Source organism: Pongo pygmaeus, chromosome 21 (genome assembly GCF_028885625.2).
Source record: "Pongo pygmaeus isolate AG05252 chromosome 21, NHGRI_mPonPyg2-v2.0_pri, whole genome shotgun sequence".
Classification (NCBI taxonomy): domain Eukaryota; kingdom Metazoa; phylum Chordata; class Mammalia; order Primates; family Hominidae; genus Pongo; species Pongo pygmaeus.
Genome location: NC_072394.2, coordinates 46438499 through 46457465, shown reverse-complemented (window position 1 = coordinate 46457465; position 18967 = coordinate 46438499). Strand labels below are relative to the sequence as shown.

Sequence of the window (18967 nt, the reverse complement as noted above, 5' to 3'; positions counted from 1 at the left end):
GTAGCTTTGTATGGAGAAGAGACAGGATCCAATTTATGCATCATAAAGACATCGATGGTGGCCACCATGGCTCCTCAGCTCACCCTGACCTTTGGTCACTGGATAGTAAATGTCTCCAAACTCCATGGAAAGCGAAGTTTCCCCGGCTGGCATGTGGGAGGTGGCCACCTTTCGGCAAAGCAAGACAAAGAAGCGAATGACAGGGCGTGTTGACAGAGCGTCAGACAGAAGCATGGCCATAGGCAGATGAAAAATTGTCCCACAGGACACCTCAACAGGCCGTGACTTGCTGTTAGCATCAAGCCATTAAGAAAACACAATGATGTGCTTCGCTGATCCTGAAGGACGTAATCCAGGTCGGCATGCAGACATTTAGTGCTCCATCCAAAGGAGCAATAAAGCGACCAACACAAGAGCAGCTGCAGGAAACCTGCACTGTGCAAGTGGGCGGCCAGGCCCTTCAGTGATTTTTATTCCTTCTCTCATTTAAAATCAAAGCCTGACTCTTAGGCATCTGTAGACAGATTCGGAAAGGGAATTGAAGCTAACTACACCAGGTGCTTAAACATACATCATTACCTCATTTAATTTCATAAACAAGTAAGCATTGCTCATCACATTTTGTATATGAGAAAACTGAAGTCAGAGATAATAAATAGCTTTCCAAATGCCCCTGGCTCCCTTCTTCAGCCTCACATCTTGACACTCTCAGCCCCTTCTATGCCTTTGCATATGTTGTTCCTTCTACCTGGAATGTTTTTCCCTACCTTCTTCACTTGGCCAAGTTCTACTCATCTTCAAGCACAGGCAAGTGTCCCTTCCTCTGAGAAGCCTTTCCTGACTGTCCCCAGCCTAGCCTGGTGGTCCCACACTCCCCTGTGCTACTTCAACATAATGCTTACCACACACATTTGAAATTGTTTATTTCTGTCTCTCTAATAAGATCATGCTTCTCAAGGAAAAGGACCATGTCTTAATCACCTGTTCCTGCCTGGCACCTACCACAAAGCCTTGCATATAGCAGGCAGTGCATGCTCCTTGGATGGCTGTATGAAGGAAGGATAGAGGGAGGGAGGGAGGGAAGGAAGGAAGGAAAGAAGGAAAGAAGGAAGGAAGGAAGGAAGGAAGGAAGGAAGGAAGGAAAGGAAGGAAGGAAGGAAATTAACTCTTCATAGGTGGCAAAGCCAAGATTTGATCCCAGGCCAGTATGACTCCAAAGCATATCTCATGACGTGTGTGTGTGTGTGTGTGTGTGTGTGTGTGTGTGTGTGTGTTACATAGATCATCAGAAAATGTACACAGTGTGGAATATATTACTGAGGACTCCATTCGTCCTTCCAAAAGAGATGCCAAAAATACCAGCCCACAGGGGAAAAAAGTAGGATGATGAATACGGGGGAAAGGGTTAACCAAACCCTTTTCCTTGTTGCAGGAGAATTTCACCTTTGTTAATTGCGGAGCATAACTCCCCTGGAAACCTGAGGAAAGTGGGACGTTAACTATGTTACCAGGCAACTCTCCTTATGGTAAAAATGACCCCTGATTGGTAAGTTGCATTTGAACTGGGAGGAACTATAAATAAGTTATAAATATCTGAAAAAGAAGCCATACTTTGGGTTTTCCTAGATGCAGTGACATTTGTACCTGACACGTCCCTGGGTCCTTGAAGCTAAGCCTACGGAATTGTTACAATGGATATGGCTGCTGAGAGGATAAGGCTTCTAAGCCAGGGTGGCTTCCACAGCCACCCATTGTGTATCTCATTCCTTTGCACTTAAACTAGATCCTGGGAGGGAGGGGGCAGCAAAGAGAATAGCTCCTGGCCACCTTCGTGGACCACTGCGGAGACTGTTGCAAGAATTACTTGTGCAGAAGAGAACAGCTCACGTGCCTTGCTGGCAGGCTGTGTCAGGCTGTGTCCCAAATCTTTCGAGGAGACTGGTGCCAAGTGTCCCCTGTGTTCATCTTGTGAGTCTGAATGTTTCATTGGTCCTTAAAAACTCCCTGTGGGAATTGCAATGAGAAAGAAGGGAACTGATACAGGAGAGAAAAGGGACAGTCCCAAGGGGAACAAGCGCTACACCGATCCTGAACTGAAAAGCTCCTTAGACTGTACAATGTACACTAAAGGCACTAAAACCTAGTATAGGGTCTATACTTGCTGTTCTACAGAGGGCCCAGTTCACCTAAACAGTGCCTAGAGAAAGAAATGAGGGAGGGGAAGACTTACTTGCCCTCCCACAGACCTAACCACCAACCTGAGATGCAATTGTGATTATGTGAGGAAAGCACGACTCAGAGAGGCTAAGTGACAGCTCCAAAGTCATACAGCTTATAAGTGTCAGGATATGAACCCAGGCACTTCCATCAAACTCAAAGTCACATTTGGATCCAACATCTGGGTTTGCATAAAAATGAACTTCCATCTCAGGTGGACATAGAGAACAGAGAAAGCATGGGAGTCGGGGTGGGAGACCTTCCTAAATAATGTAAACAGGAAATATTTGCAGAATAAATGAGACATAAAGGGCCCAGGGTCCATCTTCCACATCATAAAGTTCAGTTCAAGCCAAAACACAGCACGATGAAACAATAAAATGTATGCATGGCATTGACCCTGGGTTATACTACTACTGAGTCAATTCATTTCCAACAAGTTTCTAAATCATTCCTGCAAATCAGGCCCAGCTTCGAGATAAGCACATTTTAATTAGCTGTAATGTAAAGGCGCTCTAAGACAAGGAGCCAGTGATACACTCTTCCACCCCTGCAGCAGGAGGAAGTGAGCTCCCCCTGGCACCCTGACAGCTGCAGAGCAAGCTCGGGCCAAATTCCAGCTCTGCCTAACAACTCCCTCTGCCACCCTTCTGTTACTTGATTCATCTGGACCTCAGTCTTCTCACCTAAAAAATGGGGACAAATGTGCCCAGCATAATTCTTAGGAAAACTTAAGGCACATAAGAAAATAAGAAAAGGCTGGGATCAGAAACGTTATGAGATTGCTAGAAACTAAGAAGTCAAAGAAACAGACTGACAGCGAAGCCTGTGAGCACTAAGGAACCGGCACGCAACACCTAACTGAACCCCAGAACGTTCCCAGAGAGAGGAAGCCTGCGCTGGGACCCCTGTGTCCGTCCAAAGCCCTGGGAGAAAGCTGTTTGTTGGTTTTGCCCCCAGGCTAATGCCAAGGAGAAGAATTCTCTAACTGAAATGAGAAATCTGCCTGGGAGACTCCCTCCCACGGGTGAGCACAAGGCTGGAAAAAGTGCACCAGTGCCCTGGGGGTAATTGCTGGCCTACCTGAGGGACAAAGAGGCCCCCAAGGACGTCGTAGGCTCATCCCACACTGCAATAGCGTCTGCACTCACACACCACACACAGGGCGTTTCTACTCAACATCCACACTGCCCACCCACGCAGGCACGGCTTCCACCCATGTTGAGGAAACTCACAACCACAGAACAGCTCTAGACCCACCCCCCTCCCATTTACAAATTTAAATGTCAACCAAGAATCACCAGGCATTTGTAGAAAATACCAGCATAAAAGAGAGGCCTAAAAGTGAACAAAAGAACCACCAATAAAACAGAGTTAAATGCAGGAAACAAAAGACCACTTTTTTAAAAATCGAATTACCATCTTCAAAGAGATTCAAGATAGTCACATATCCATAAAAGAAGAATAGACCACGATGATATGAGATCAGTCAAGAAACTCAGAACTGTGGGAAAATAAAAAAATGATTCCAGAAATAAAAACAATGAATGTATTAAAAGTAAGGAACTGAAGAAAGGGTTTGATGGGAAGTACACCCTCCACACCCTTTTCAGTGGACACCCCGGGACACAGGGCTGTGTGTGGAGAAGGGAGAGGGACAGACAGTGAGAGGGACTTCACTTGTGTCTTTGCTCTTCTAAAATACTTCTGTGTGTCTTACAAAGAGCAAAATCAATTTTTTAAAAATAAAAGAGTGGCAGGACTCAAGATAAAGAGGAAAATGGTAGAAAAGTGAGGTGCAGTTGGGAGTGAGTTAATGAACAGTAGCCACACCACAGTAGCCTATGTTATGGCTACAGGTGACCCCTCCTTTGCCTCTGAGCTTCCTGGGAGCTCAGTGAAGGTGAAAGGCAAAGCCAGAGACACTGACCTGCATTGAGGCTGGGCAGGGCAGACGGCCTCTTGTTGAACTAGACAGGACTCTAGCCCAAAGAGAAAGCCCTAGCTCTTGCCCAGAGGTGACCTCCTTAAGCATGGCCCAGAAGCTCCTTGGAGACCCATCTGGAGTTCTCCCTAACACACAGGAAGATATGTGACAGCTCAGTGCAAGGACTCTGGAATCCCACCCTGGAGCATCTAAGAGCATCTTTGAGCCCCTAAAAACTCCATTAATTACCATTTGTCTTCCCTTGGACCCAAAAAGTAACTATCCTGCCTTTCCTATGCAGAGCAGATGACACATTTCTCTCACTTCATGAGACAAAGAAGAACTTTGAGCAAGTGAGTGACCATCACTAAAAGTCATCCACATGCTTGCCCTTGATTTCCTGGGAACCAAAAGGAAGGTGCATTTTCTCCACATGATGCATCTCCCTGAGATGGTCACAGTGGTACTCCCCGGACCTCTTCCATATGCTCATCCCCCAACCCCAGGAATATCAGCGGCTGGGCTTGCAGCTTGCCCTTCAATGGGACTGCCTTCTACTGCAGTGAACTCCTTCGCCCAAGGGAACTGCCTGCTCTTCACTTTTAGGCCTCTCACTTATGCTGAAATGACCAGATGATGCAGAAATCAAAGGCTTGGGCAGTCCCCTTACCTCCGTCTGGGGCAACACCAAAAAGCCTCCTTAGCGCCACAGCTCCCTGTGGGATGGCGTTCATCAGAACCACAGGACAGGACAGACCAGCTTCTCCCCGGCCCAAGCATGTTTCCTCCTGTGTCCCCTGCAGGTGCACCCCTTCCGCCCACCTCACCGCAGAGAACTTCCCCACATAAACCTTCCACGAGCAAGTCTCCATCTCAGGGTCCATTTCCAGGCAACCCAATGTGAGACTTTCCCCATGGTGAAGAAGACTCTCCCCACAACCCACCAAGGGGCTTGAGAAGGACACCTAACCATGTCCACACCAGGGCTCCATGCCCCAGGCCATCAATACATCTCTACTGTTCTCAGTTAAGGCAGGACAATCCTGCCACGTTCTAGTCTAGACCAGAGGTTCTCTAAGTGTGGATCCCAGACCGGCACCATCAGCACCATCGACTTGCTAGTAGTGCTAACTTTCAGCGCCTCCCCAGGCCTGCTGAGTCAGAACTTCTGGGAGTGGAACACAGCAGTCTGTTTTAACTACACTCCAGGTGATTCTGGTGGGCTAAAGTTTCAGAAGCAGAGTATCTATCGCGGCCTACTGGGGGAAATCAAATGCAAGTCATTAGACTTTCCCATCAGCGGAAGACCAAGAGACAGTCGTTGAGGACAGTCAGAATCCAGCAACGTGATGCATTCCATACTTGGGCACCGCACCCCTGGTTCCAGGCACAGTCCTCTACTTACAGCCCCATGGGCTGGGGTGCAAGGCTCTTCATAACCATCTCTGCTGGTGTCCCAACTCCCACGCAGGCAGGTTTCCCCTCCTTAAGCTGACAGTATCCCGAAAGCACCCCTGTACTGGCTGCTCCCTCTGCCTGGAACACCCCCCACCACTCTACATGCCCCCAGGTAGCCCACCTGGCATTCCTGTAAGACTCTGCCATTGTGAAACCTTCCCACACTCCCGGCATTGGCACTGCTCAGCCAATTTTATATTTAATTATTACTCTGCATTTTGAGCCAATTGATTACAAATCCACATAGCCATTCACCCAGTAAATAAAACTTTTCTATGGAGTCACCGAGCCTCCAGGACAGGGCTGAATCCCCAGCACCCAGTAGGCACTCAATAAAAACCTGTTGAACATCTGAGAAACCCAGCAGTAAACAGGCCATTAAATATTGAAAAACCACAATCAGTTTGCTCATCCTAGCAGGCACCAGAATTAGGAACTGTATGGCAGCAAGTTTTAAATATCAGGGAAATTGATCAAAATTTATTATCCTGTGTCATACAACATTGTTTCATTAAGATATAAAATTACAATTTACCACAACTCATTAGGTTAATAATCACTTACCATATGTTTTTACTGTTGCTCCCAAACCATGCTGAAAAATCACCCTGTAGGTTTGAATCCATGTAAATAAGATGACTGTCAACCCTGTGGATACAGGATTACTGAAGGGAGACAGTGGACTGAAGTCCTGGCCAGAAAGCACGGACCCTGCTGTGGTGCTGCAATTCCTTTCGCCACCATCTTCTAGTTTACCTGCGCTAAACTTCCTTCCCACATCACTGGTTCTCAAGCAGGGGCAAAGTCTGGAGACATTTTTGTTGTCACGACTGGGGGCAGGGCAATGCTCTTGGCATCTACTAGGTAGGGGCCAGGGGTATGACTAAACATTCTACAATGCATGCAACAACTCCCACAACAAAGTTATTAGGTCCAAAATGTCAATAGTGCCGAGGCTGGGAAACAGCATTCTAGATAGATTAGACAGAATTTCCATACCTATTACTTTAATCTGATCTTTGCAGCAACAATAGAAGGCAGGCGTTTCTATCCCCTTGTACAGATAAGAAAACTGAGACCTGAACATCTAAGTGATGTGCATAAGGTCACCTGCCCAAGCCAGTGGATGGTGCAGCTGTGATTTGAACCAATTTCTCTGCCTCCAAAACCCACTTTCTCTGCTACACAGATTCAAGAAGGTAACAGAAGGTGGAGGAAATGAGCAACTCTCTCCCAATTCATAATCCTGGACACTCCAATAAGAGGCTCCTCCAATCCAGAGGCTCAGGAAAATCAGGTCTAGGGACCAAGACATGGAAGCATCCAGCATTGAGACTGCCAGCAGCCCAGGGCCAGAAGTGGTGGCTCATGCCTGCAGTCCCAGCACTTCGGGAGGCCAAAGCAGAAGGATCATTTGAGCACAGGAGTTTGAGGCTACACTGAGCTATGATTGTACCACTGCGCTCCAGACTGGGCAAGAGAGCAAGACTGTGTCTCTAGAAAAAAAAAAGAAGAAGAAGAAGAACATGGCGGGGCAGCTGTGGAGCGTCCTCCAGCAGCTGGTGCAGAAAAGCAAGTTCCTCTTGCATTTTAACTTTCAGTTGGGCTGCTCTTTGTGGATGAAAATGAAAGCATTTCCTGCTGGGGCCAAGTGCTACACATACATGATCTCCAACCCTCAAGCTCCAAAGGGGAGGTGTCAATGTCCCCATTTTACAGATGAGGAGACTGAGTCCAGGGAGGTTAAATAACTTGCCTGCCCTGATGGTGGTGAAGGCAGTGTTCAAACCCAAGTCTGCCGGGTTCCAGAATCCATGCTGCCTTCATATCCTGAGACCAACTCTAGGAAATCAGAGAAGCAAAATAGATTGCCCTACAGAATTACATGGGGCAAGGAGCCACACAGCAGGGGGATTGCTGGACCAAGGCGGAGGCACAGGACCTTGTCCTTCATGCAGGCTCAGCTCCTCTTCCCGCCTACAGGCTGCTCTGTGTGCCAGGCTCTGTCCTCCGAGCCCACTTGGGGAAGCTCCTCTAGGAATGGAAGGTCCCCCAAAGACTCTGCGCCTCTGTGGGGTCCTGCCCTGGCTCCTTGTGCCCCACAAAGTCTTCAGATGACAACAGCCAAACAGATGCTAAGTTCCTCAAGCCACAGGTTACAACTGTCAAGCCCTAGATTCATTCATTCATTCAGCAAATATTTGCCGAGCATCTATGTGTCAGGCTAGCGCTGGGAATACAAAAGTAAAGGCAGACACAGTGGTTCCTGTCCTCTGAAGGATAGCAGGCCCATCTCCTCAAAAAGCATCATTCCCACCGGCATTCCCTCCCAGTGCAACCTCCACAGTTAGAAAGGACATTCCCAGCCTTTATTTCATTATATTTCCACCCCCACACCATCCCTCTAGGCTGATGGTCACCGGTTTGCCTTCCCTTTGCACACAGGGAAACAGAGCCCCAAAGAAGAGTGCTGACAGGCTCAAGGTCACCCAGCAGATCGGGGGCAGCAGTGCCAGGCTTGGGCTGCTGGTCCTGCCATGCAAACGTCCTGGGGTCCTTCCTGGAGGAGCCTCCAGCACAGGTTGGGGGAGGAGTTATAGGGAACATGTTTAGATGGAAAGTAAATGAGAGCCTCCTAGCAGAGATGCAGACATCCATCTAGCGTTCCCTGGGACCAGCCATCTCAGCTCTAAGCCCACCCATCCCAGGGTACCTTCCATGGGACCCACTAGCAGCCACCTGTGCCCCTGAAGAAAGGAGCTGTGGGAATCTCACCCACCAAGGATGCCAGGCAGGCCTCACATAGGTCAAGTCCAGATCAAGTCCATAGTTTAACCCCACTTCATGAATTTTTGTCAAAAAGAGTCTTCAATCATTCATTAACCAAGCTTGTCCAGATCTCTTCCTTACAAGATGCTGTGCCCAGAGCTGTGTGGGTGGGAAGTTGAATCCTTCACCCACCAGCACATATTTACTGAGCAACTATGAGTCAGGCACCATGCCAGGTGCTGGGCAGAATTCCTGCCTGCCAGGAGCCCACAAAACCCTGTACACAAACAACCAAACAACTGCTACATAAAAAGTGTGGTCCTTGGATCAGCAGTAACATCACCTGGGTAGCTCATTAGACATGCAAATTCCCAGGGTCCCATGCCAGACCAACTGAATCAAATCTCTGGGGGTGGAGCCTAAGAATCTGTTTTTAAAATCTCGCCAGACAAAAGACACGGAATCAACCCAAATGCCCATCAGTATTAACCTGGATAAAGAGAATGTGGTACATATACACCATGGAACACTATGCAGCCATAAAAAGGAACAAGATCATGTCCTTTGCAGGGGCATGGATGGAGCTGGAAGCCATTATCCTCAGCAAATTAACATAGGAACAGAAAATCAAACACCGCATGTTCTCACTTATAAGTGGGAGCTGAACAATGAGAACACATGGACACAGGGAGGGGAACAACACACACCGGGGCCTGTCAAGTGCCAGCAGGAGGGAGGGAGGGAGAGCATCAGGATAAACAGCTAATGCTTGCGGGGCTTAACACCTAGGTGATGGGTTGATAGGTGTAGCAAACCACCATGACACATGTTTACCTGTGTAACAAATATACACAACCTGCACATGTATCCTGGAACTTAAAATAAAATTAAATTAAATTAAAAAAAAATCTTGCCAGCTGATTCTTCATGTGTACATAGATTTAAGAAATGCTATTCCAGATCACAAGTCCTTCCTCAACTTCCCTATTTAAAAATCACAAACCAGCCCCAGGCCTTGGGACTCCCAACTCTCTTTCCTGTTCAATTTTTCTCCAAAAGTCATATTCCCATCAATCATGATACCATATATTTCACCCATATATTTATGACTTCCCACACTGATAAATAAGCTCCAGAGGGCAGTGATTTGAGTGCCTTTTGTTCACTGCTGCAGCATCAGTTTCCTTGCACAGTGCCTAGCACCAAAAAGTGCTCAATAAATATTGTTGGTAGAATGATGGGTGGCAGAACATGCCACATCCTATGCAGTACCCGTTCTTGGGGAAGCCTGGAAAGAAAGAGAAGTTTGCTGGCTGTGAAGCACCACACGGGGAAGGTGGTACCCAGGTTGGCCTTGATGAAGGCCTTCATCCCTTCAGTCCAGGGATGAAGGATGCTGGAATGGAGATGCTAAGCCCCTTCCTAGAATGGGCCCTGGATGGTTGATATTGTGGTTATCTAATTAGTAGCTGGTATGTGCCATTAACTGTCCTAACCCGTATCACCTCACTTAACCTTCCTGAAACTCAGAGGTAGGCAATGTTGTCTTTGAGAGAACACCAAGACTCAGAGATATTAAATGATTTTCCCCGCCCACAAAAAGACTTGCATAAGAACGTTCACAGCAGCTTTACTTATAATAGCTCCAACTTGGAAACAAACCCAAATGTCCACCTGCAGGTGAATGGATAAACCAATTGCATTATATTTATACAATATAATATTACTCAGCAATTAAATGGAACAAACTATGGATATATACAACATCGTGGATGAATGTTGAAGACATTACATTGAGCAAAAAGAAGACAGACACACAAATGTTTATGCTGCATATCAAGTTCTAGAACTTAAACATGGTTAATATACCTAAATTGAACTTAAAGAAAGCATTGGTAACAGAAATCAGGTAAGTAGTTGCCTCTAGAGGTGGGGATAAGACGTGCTGACTATAAAGGAATGTGAGGGAACTTTCTGGGATGATGGAAATGTTCTCTATCTGGACTGGGATGTTGGTTACATGAGTGTTAATCTTTATCAAAACTCATGGAACTGTACACTTAAAATCTTCATGTTATTGTATGTAAATCATATCTCAGTAAAAAATGAGCTAAAAATCATTTGCCCTAGGTCACTAAGCAACAAATGGACATTTGAACCCAGGCTTGCCCAGTTCTGACGATCAGTTTACACTAGTCTGCCATAGTTGAGCAGGGATCCCCCAGCTGTCCCCCAGCCTGGTAAGATGCCTTGCCAAAATCTGAACCAGGTGTTCATGGTTACCCCAAGAAAGATGTTACAGGCTCTAAACCCCTAAACCGTGACAGAGACTTGCAAAAAAAGCCAAACAAGTGTCCTGCTGGGAGTCAAACCTGGGCTCAGGCCTCATCTTTGCTTCTTACTTGCTGTGTAATCTGTGAGTTACACTCCTCTGTGACTCAGTTTCCCCTTCTGTAATGCAAAGAAGGAGGAGACCAATGGTTCCCAGCATGGAGCCACAGATCCTGGGAGCCATGGGGCCACAAATCCCTATGCTCAAAAAGCACCTTTATTACATTAAATAGTAATGAGTCTTCTTCATACCTGTTAAGCTATTTTTCTAATGCATGCTAATATTGTGATTAATAAAATACACATCTATTTTAAAGCAAAAATAAAACCATAACAGCTTTTCATTAGTGTGTATTTTCTCCAACAAAAGATACCAAAAGAACAACCAATGTTCATGACTTTGGTTTAAAGAGGCTGGGAATCTCTGTGCAGAGGATCGCTAAGGGGACAGTCGCCAAGGGGATGGTCGCCAAGGGGACGGTCGCCAAGAGCCCTTCCAGGTCAACTGCCCCATAGTTGTCGGGCACCACTTGGGTAAATGCTTGCCCTTATGTATACAAAGCCTGGCTCCCTGTGCAACGAGCCTCTTGTCTGGGGACAGAGCCCCCCCATGTGTGGGTGTGTCCACCCTACAATGTGTGGATTCAGCCAGGCCTACAGGCCCCAAGTGTGGTCACTACTGCACCCTGAGCCTGTTTCCCCTCCAGCTTTGATAGTGACTAGTGTAAAGGTGGAGCTTGGGCATTTCCCTCCCCAACCCCTCCCCATCCACTTCTTGAGCCAGAAAAGGGGAGTTCCTGATCACAGCCCTACCCCCCAACCACCACCACTAAGGCCATGCCCACTTGGGAATCCCTTACCAAAAGACCTCTAGCCCCTAACTGAGTACAGTGACCTCTCCCCTCCTGCCTCACCCTGCTCTAGCCTGAAGCACTGAGTAGCAGGTTTCACATCCAAGTGCAAAGTCAGACCTTCCTTTCACCTATCCAGTGGCTCAGCTGCATCCCCACCCCCATCCCTGCCCCGCCCCACTCTGGACACATCCTCAGCTATGGGCCGGGGTCCTACAACCCACACAGAAAGAAACCAGAATGAGAAACCGGCTTCTCATTCCCTCCCTGACGGGCCCTTCCCGGCGAGATTCGCACAGGTTCTGGTGCTGAGTCAGAGGTTTACAGAGCATCAGAATAAAGCAGGGGCCTCGGCTGAGTCCTACCTCCAAAGGCCCCTATTTGGGACAGCCCCACCCTGGCGAGATTTATAGAAACACCACCCTCAAACGGAGCGCTCCAGGCTAAGCCCCCACCCACTCAGACTTTGAGGCACAAATGCCCAGCCCACCCACACCGGCAAACCAGAGGCTGGTACCTACCTCGCCAACTTCACATTTTGAAAAATAACAAAGCCAAGGGCAGAAGACAGACCAGCTGCCCCCACACCCAACCTTCTCCTCCCTGAAAACTCCACTTGCTACTTTTAATCTATTTTACTCCATCAGACTGGAGGCAGCTCCCGGCCTTCTCCTGAGGCTACCATCCCCCCTCATCGGCTTATAACTTTGCTGGTCACTGGACAAAAGAGAACCACCGCCACTCTTCGCAAGACCTCACTTGTCGCCCACCACCGCCCCACATTGCGCAGGCCCTAGTGGCCTGGATGCTTGCCGCCCCTGGCGAATTGCAGGGAGGCTTTGCCAGAAGCCGCTCCCCTGGGGCCTGAGGGCGCACTCAGGGAGGCCCAGCCCCGGAGGCCCCGGGATCCGCGCCGGGACGCCCCTCTCCTGCCTCATCCCCACTACCAGGGGCCTGACGAAAAGCCTGCGAGGTTGGGGAGAGACCCTGGGGGGCGCCGATCCAGCCACTGGACGCGCACTCACCCCGCATCGCCACGGAGCCCGCGCGTCTGCGCCAGGGCCGCGGGAAACCCACGCGCGCTGTTCAATCCGGGCTCCGAGTGACGAAAAGCCGCGCTTGGCTCCAGCCGGCCCGGGACCGACGCACCGACCGGCGGACGCGCGGACAGTCTGGCTTCCTAACTAAGTTTGAAAGTTCCCTCCCCGGCGACCGAAGGGAACGCGGACTGCACAGAGGCACCCAACCCATCCGGGCTGGGCCAGACGGGGCAGTGGGACCTGACGCCTCGGGTTCGGGGTTCCAGGCACGCAAGCCTCCATCACTGGGAATGCGCCCGGCGCAGCGCAGCGGGAACCTGGCTGGGGTTGGGGGGTAGATCCTGGAAACATGGAGGAGGGAGGGTGTCCCGCACTACAGCCCCAGCCTGGAGGGACGCCGGCTCAGCGCTCCCGGGAGGGGACAGGCCTCGATTGGCCGCAGCCTACTCGGAATCCGAGGCCCCGCCGGGCAGTGACGGCCAATTAGTAAACTGCCCAATTAGTGTGCTGCGGCGCTGAGAAGTTAAACCTCGACGCGCGAGTGTGGATGACCGAGGTGTGGCCGTCCCTGGGGGTGACCGCGTGTGACTGTGTGGCCGTCAGGACGATCTGTGTCTAAGGCTCACCGTCCAGGGGGGTGGCTGTGTGTGACAGCGTGAGCCTGGGTGAGGCGTTGTGGCTGCGAGCGTGTGACTGTCGGGCGACTTCTTTGTGTGACTGTCCCCCGTTGTGCCTGGGTGTGACAGCGGGTGGGGGAATGTCACGGTGTGTGGGGCATCGGAGCGTCTGTGGGTGACTCGTCTGTGGCGGTGAGACTGTTCGCGGGTGAGTGGTTGCGTGTCGTTGTGTATAAGTGATTGTCAGGGTGACTTGCGTGGGACGGCGGGACCGTGTAAGCAATGCCTGGCCGCCTGCGTGTGGCCGTGGGTCACTGTGACGGCTTGTGAATGACTGCGAGGCTGTCAGGGGGACGCGAGTGAGGGGCCACTGTGTCGTCGCACGGGTGGCTGTCGGGATGACTTCTGCCCGCGATCCCAACAACTCAGGGCGTGAGCGTGGCCGCGAGGGGATCGATGTGAGCCGCCCGTGCCCGTCGGCGGGGCTGATATGCGCGGCCCCGTGTGACCCCGGGAGCGCCTGAGTCCCGAGCTGCCAGGTGACTCCGGCCCCGCCCGCCGGGGACCCCCGCCCGCCCCCGCCTACCTTGCCGCCGTGGTAATAGTCCAGGTGCGCCAGGCCGGCCGGCTCGGCCCCGGGCCGCGCGCCCACCGCGGGCGCCGAGGGGTACAGGCGGACGTCCATGGCGGGCGCGGCGGCGGCGGCGGCTCCCGCGGGCAGTGCCTGGGCGGGCGGCGGGTGGGAGCCAGTGTGCGAGCGGGACTGCCAGCGCGGGGGGCGGGCCGGGGGCGGCGCCCAGAGGAGCGCCCCGCCCCCGCCCCCGCCCCGCCCGCGCGCGCTATTGTTCCGGCCTCGGGCGCTGCCGAGGGCCGGGGGCCCGGGGGCCCGGGCCGGGGCGGGGAGGTCCTTCCTCCGGGCTGGGCCGCCGCCGGGTCCCCCGCCCGGCCCTGCATCCCTGAGCGGGGCGCGCCTGTCCAGACGGCGCTTTTCCGTCCCGCCTTTCGCCACCCACGGTGAGGAGAGAAGCCCGAACGGCACCCCTCCCCAAAAGTGGGACACTCCCTTGCCCTAAATAGTTGAGGCGGCGCTAGCCCCCGCCCCGCGGCGTGGGTGCGGGGGGAGAAGAGGAAGGTGGTGACAGGACCACTTTGGAGATGGGTGCTGCCTTACCTGGGGGAACGCAGGCCAGCGCCGGAGGATGCTCTTAGCATGCCCGCCCCCTCCTCGTCTCACTGATCTGAGTCAACTTGAGAGCCCCCCCCGGAGATTGCCGCGCTTAAACTCTCACTCACATATGGGGAAACAGAGTCAAAGACTTGCAGCATCAGTAATGGAGCTCCAGGCAGGTGGGCTCCATTGCCCCCAAAGGATCCAGAGCTGAAACCACTTGGAGAAGGCAGCAGGACCCCACCCCTTTTAATGATGGGGAGGGGAGGGCCGTAGGAATGCTTAGAGCCCGAAGCTCTGAAGAGGGGTCCAGGATCTGCCCACAGTCACTGTCTCTTGGAGTGAGGAAAGGAAGAAAATGAGATTGGAATGGGATGGCTCTGATGGTGGGTCAGAAAGGTGACTGTGAAATGGGGTTCCTCCCCAACCAAAAAAAAAAAAACAAAACCCTCTAGTTCTTGATATCACTTGCTGGTTGCTAGACTGTTGCACCCCCACTCCCCTTTTCATGCAAGAATTGTCTACACTAGCAATCTCCACTAGCAATCTCACTGCTCACTGACTGCTCCAGGTATGTCTGACTGGGAGAGGCCAGGAGGCAGAAGTCAGCCAGAATGTCATTCTTGTGTGGCACCAGGATATAGGATGCCATTGGGAGAAAAGGACTTGAGCTTCCTGCCCACTCAGGAGCTAGCTTAGAACTTAGTTCTCAACTGCTGCTTGGGCTTTGCTGGTCCTGGCCTAGAACTAGGACCATAAGAAAGATGCATTAACAAAAGATAGGTGTGGGAAACAGGCATTCACTGAAGGCTTGGGAACAACAGAGGGAAATTATAGCTCAGAAAGGAAAGAACTTCCAAATAAATTTCGGCAGTCATTGTTTCTAGAAATACAATGCCACACCTCATCAGAAAAAATTTTCCATTGTCCTGTGTCCATTTTTTTCATCTGGATATCCAACTGACCAGCACTCTTTACTGAAAAGATCACCACCACCACCACCCCCCTACAAACACACACATACTCTTCTGCAATGCTAACATTGTCGTAAATCAAGTAGTCTACATGTGCATAAGACTGTTCCTGAATTCTCTATTCTGTTCTGTTAGCCTATTTTTCTCTCCCTGTGCCATTATCACAATGTCTGGATTAGTGTGGCCTTATAAGTCTAAATGTCCCATGAAATAAGTCTACCCATTTTGTTCTTTAAGACTGCATTGGCTATTCTTGATGTTTACACTTTCACAGAAATTTTGGAATCAGCATACCTATTTATATACATACACACAAACACACTAACACAATCTTGCTGGGATTTCCATTGGTATCACTTTGAACCTTTAGATCAATTGGAATAAAATTAACATTTTCAATAGTAAAACTTCTTATCCATGAACATGGTATGTCCCTTCATTTATTTTGGGTTTTTAAAAAAGTTATCTCAGCAATGTTTTGTAGTTTTCTATGTGGAGACCTTGCACATCTTTTATTAGATTTAGCCCTAGGTATTTTTTGTTGCTATTATGAATGGCTTCTTTATTTTCTGTTTGTTGTCAGTACAGGGTTGTTGTTTTACAACACGTCCGCAAATTCTTTGACACCCTTCCCAAGAAGTAGAGTCTAACACTCTTCCCCTTGGGAAGGGATTAGTCTTAGTGAATGGGTTTTAACAAAAAGAATGTGACAGAAGTGAATCTATGTGACTTCTGAGACTAGCTAGATCATAAAAGTTAATAGGGCTTCTACCTGGCTCCCTCTCTCAGGACTTTTGTCTTTGGAACACTAAGCCATCACATAAGAACTCTCTCTTAGGCTGCCAGGCATTGAAGAAGCCCAAACTAACCCACACAGAAAAATCGTATGCAGAGACCCTGATACTAAGTAAAGAGGGATTCCTAGCCAGTCCCCAGCTGTGCCAGCTCCTGCTGTTCCTGTTCCATCTGCTATCTGACTGCACCCACATGAAAAAGGCTGAACTGTGCAGATGAGCCCTTCTTGAATCCAAAATGCACAGAAACCATAAGAGATAATAAATGATTACTGTTATTTTAAGCCACAAAGTTTTGGAGTGATTTGTTACTTAGCAATATAGGTCTGAAACATAGTATAAATAGATTTTTAAATAATGCCCTTGTATCCAGCAACATTGCCAAACTCATTTATTAATTCTAGTAATTCATCTGTAGATTCTTTGGCTTTAAAAAAAAATTTTTATCTCATCTGTAAAAATGAGAGTTTTCGTTTTTTCTTTTCAGTTCTTATAAGTTTTGTTTCTTTTTCTTGCCTTGTTGCACTGGCTAATATCACCAGTATAATTTTGGAAAGAAGTAATAGTAGCAGACACTCTTGTCCCATTCCTGATTTCCTGATCTCAGAAGGAAAGATATCAATATTTCACCATTAGTTATAATGCTTGCTGCAGTTTTATTTTTGTTTCATTTTGCTTTGGTGTTTTTGTTTGTTTGTTCGTTTTTTGAGACAGAGTCTCACTCTGTCACCAGGCTGGAGTGCAGTGGTGTGATCTTGGCTCACTGCAAACTCCGACTCCCTGGTCCAAGCGATTCTCCTGCCTCAGCCTCCCGAGTAGCTGGGATTACGGGTGTGTGCCACCATGCCCAGCTAATTTTTGTATTTTTAGTAGAGACAGGGTTTTACCATGTTGGCCAGGATGGTCTTGATCTCCTGACCTTGTGATCCAGTTTTTTTTTTTGCAGATACCTCTGTTGCAGGTTGGAGAAATCAGTCTTCACAGAAATACTCTGGGTCAGGAAATAAGACTGCTGTGGCCATTTTACAGATGAGAAGAGTGAGACCCAGTGAGGAATGCACATCCTGACAGTTAATAGTAGAGCCAGGACTACACCTAAGTCTGGAAATTCCACCTGGAGCACTTCCTTCTGCCCATATTTCCACAGTGTTGGTCCCACTAACTCTGGCCAGAGGTGTAGAACAATGACCACCAGAGTTTCAAGATGCATGTGCAATGGGTCAGCTACAGGCAGCTATTTGACTTCTCTGGAGCCTGCCAGCAGCAGCAACAATCAACCCTGCCAGTCACCTATATCCACTTTCTTCCCTGAGGAGGGAGCCAGCACCAAGGAGGTATCTGAGAAGTCCAGCAGCAAAGTCCAACAAGGCCCCAAAGCTTGATCTTGCCACTTCATGTTGGCAGTTGATCAGACAGGAAGCTGATGACTCAGTTCCCCCAAAGAAACACCACAGCCTCATCTGTTGTCTTGAAGATGGGAGTGGGGCTTCAGTTCTCCTCTCTTCCCTTTGATTGCAAGGAAAAATCTGGGAGAGAGGAAGCTCAGATCTCAGCCAGTAGCCCAGTTGGTCCAGTCTGGAGACCCAGAGTATCTGTTTGTTCATCTTCCAGCTGTCAGTTTCTGATATCATAAATAGCTGATATATCAGAATATAGATGGGTTTTAATATGCTTTATTAACCTTGAGGTATGGTAAGGACAATACATCAGGAGATGATTGCCATGGAAAAGACAGTTTGGTACTCCCAGGTGTCAGGAGGAGGGGACATACCGTGCCATTGGGGGCCACTGGGGAAGCACCAGGTCAGTCAGGAGGCAGAGGGAGAGGGGAGAACTGTGGGTAAGAGCCTTTACTGTGGTTTCCGCAGGAAGGAGCAGACAAGGCAGGGTCAGCAGGTTTAGGATTGGCTTGTTTGAATAATTTCAGCAGCTCTGGGGCATAGGGGCTGTCCCTAGTTGTCTGGTACTGGCTCTGGAGTAATTAGGGCAGGTAGATAGTGAGTTGGAGTGTGAGAGCCCAATAATACAGGTGGTTGGAGGTGTAGGCTCTGTATTGGTTTGCATTAGAAAATTATGCTAACAGGCTCACAGGTGAGTTGTTTACTATTTCTAGGTATTGGCTAACCCTAGCAGGGGCAGTCCCTCCAGGGTCTGCAAGACCCCAGATGTCAAAGTATCAGAATATAGAAAATAAGACATGGTTAATACAAGATGTGTCCACTTACCCGTGGCATCCAAGAGGGAAATGAGTCCTACTCCATCTATCGCTCCTTTACCTAGGAAATGTCTTGGCTTTAAATCAAAAGGACTAATCCCTAAAAAACAACTATGGCAGAGGAACTAAATACCCAACTGTGGGAGCACTTAGATCTAGTAATGAATCTTCTTCCTCTTTCTCCTTATAGGCACGTGGTAGACTTGTACTCCCCCACCCACTTGAATTTAGGTGTGACCATGTGACACTTTAGCTAATGGAACATGAAGAGAAGTGGTGTGTGTCACTTCCAGGTGGAAGCTTTAAGGGCCTGAGCATATTTAATCCTATTCTCTGAGCCATAAAAATCCTAACAAATGTCAACTCATTTTTTAAGACCTAATTCAAGTAACATTTATTTGGTTAAGACTTCTCCAAGACTCCAACTTAGTGCTCCAATTTGCTGCTCCAATAACCATCTGCACACAGGACTACTAGTGTGAATCTCAAAGAACTGCAACATCACATTTGCCCAATGAGTTTCTCCAAGGCGAGGACAATAGCTCGCTCATCTCAGTGCCACCAGTGACTAGCACAGTGGCTAACAAAGCCTGGATGCTTCCTGCC

The 18967-nt window shown here is 49.2% G+C and overlaps 1 protein-coding gene across 4 annotated transcripts in view; it reads right to left on the bottom strand.

Annotated features, from left to right (window-relative positions):
- TOX2 (TOX high mobility group box family member 2) overlaps positions 1-13975 on the bottom strand; it is a 155246-nt gene extending 141271 nt beyond the window's left edge. Inside the window, exon 1 of one of the 4 annotated variants that reach the window (XM_054467708.2) lies at positions 13797-13975. In XM_054467708.2, coding sequence (XP_054323683.1) covers positions 13797-13895 — 99 coding nt within the window. In that variant the 5' untranslated portion in view covers positions 13896-13975. Of the gene's footprint in view, positions 1-12578; positions 12769-13796 lie in introns of those variants that run through there. The other 3 variants (XM_054467711.2, XM_054467709.2, XM_054467712.2) reach the window with 3 other exon arrangements.
- Between the last annotated feature and the right edge of the window lie 4992 nt (positions 13976-18967).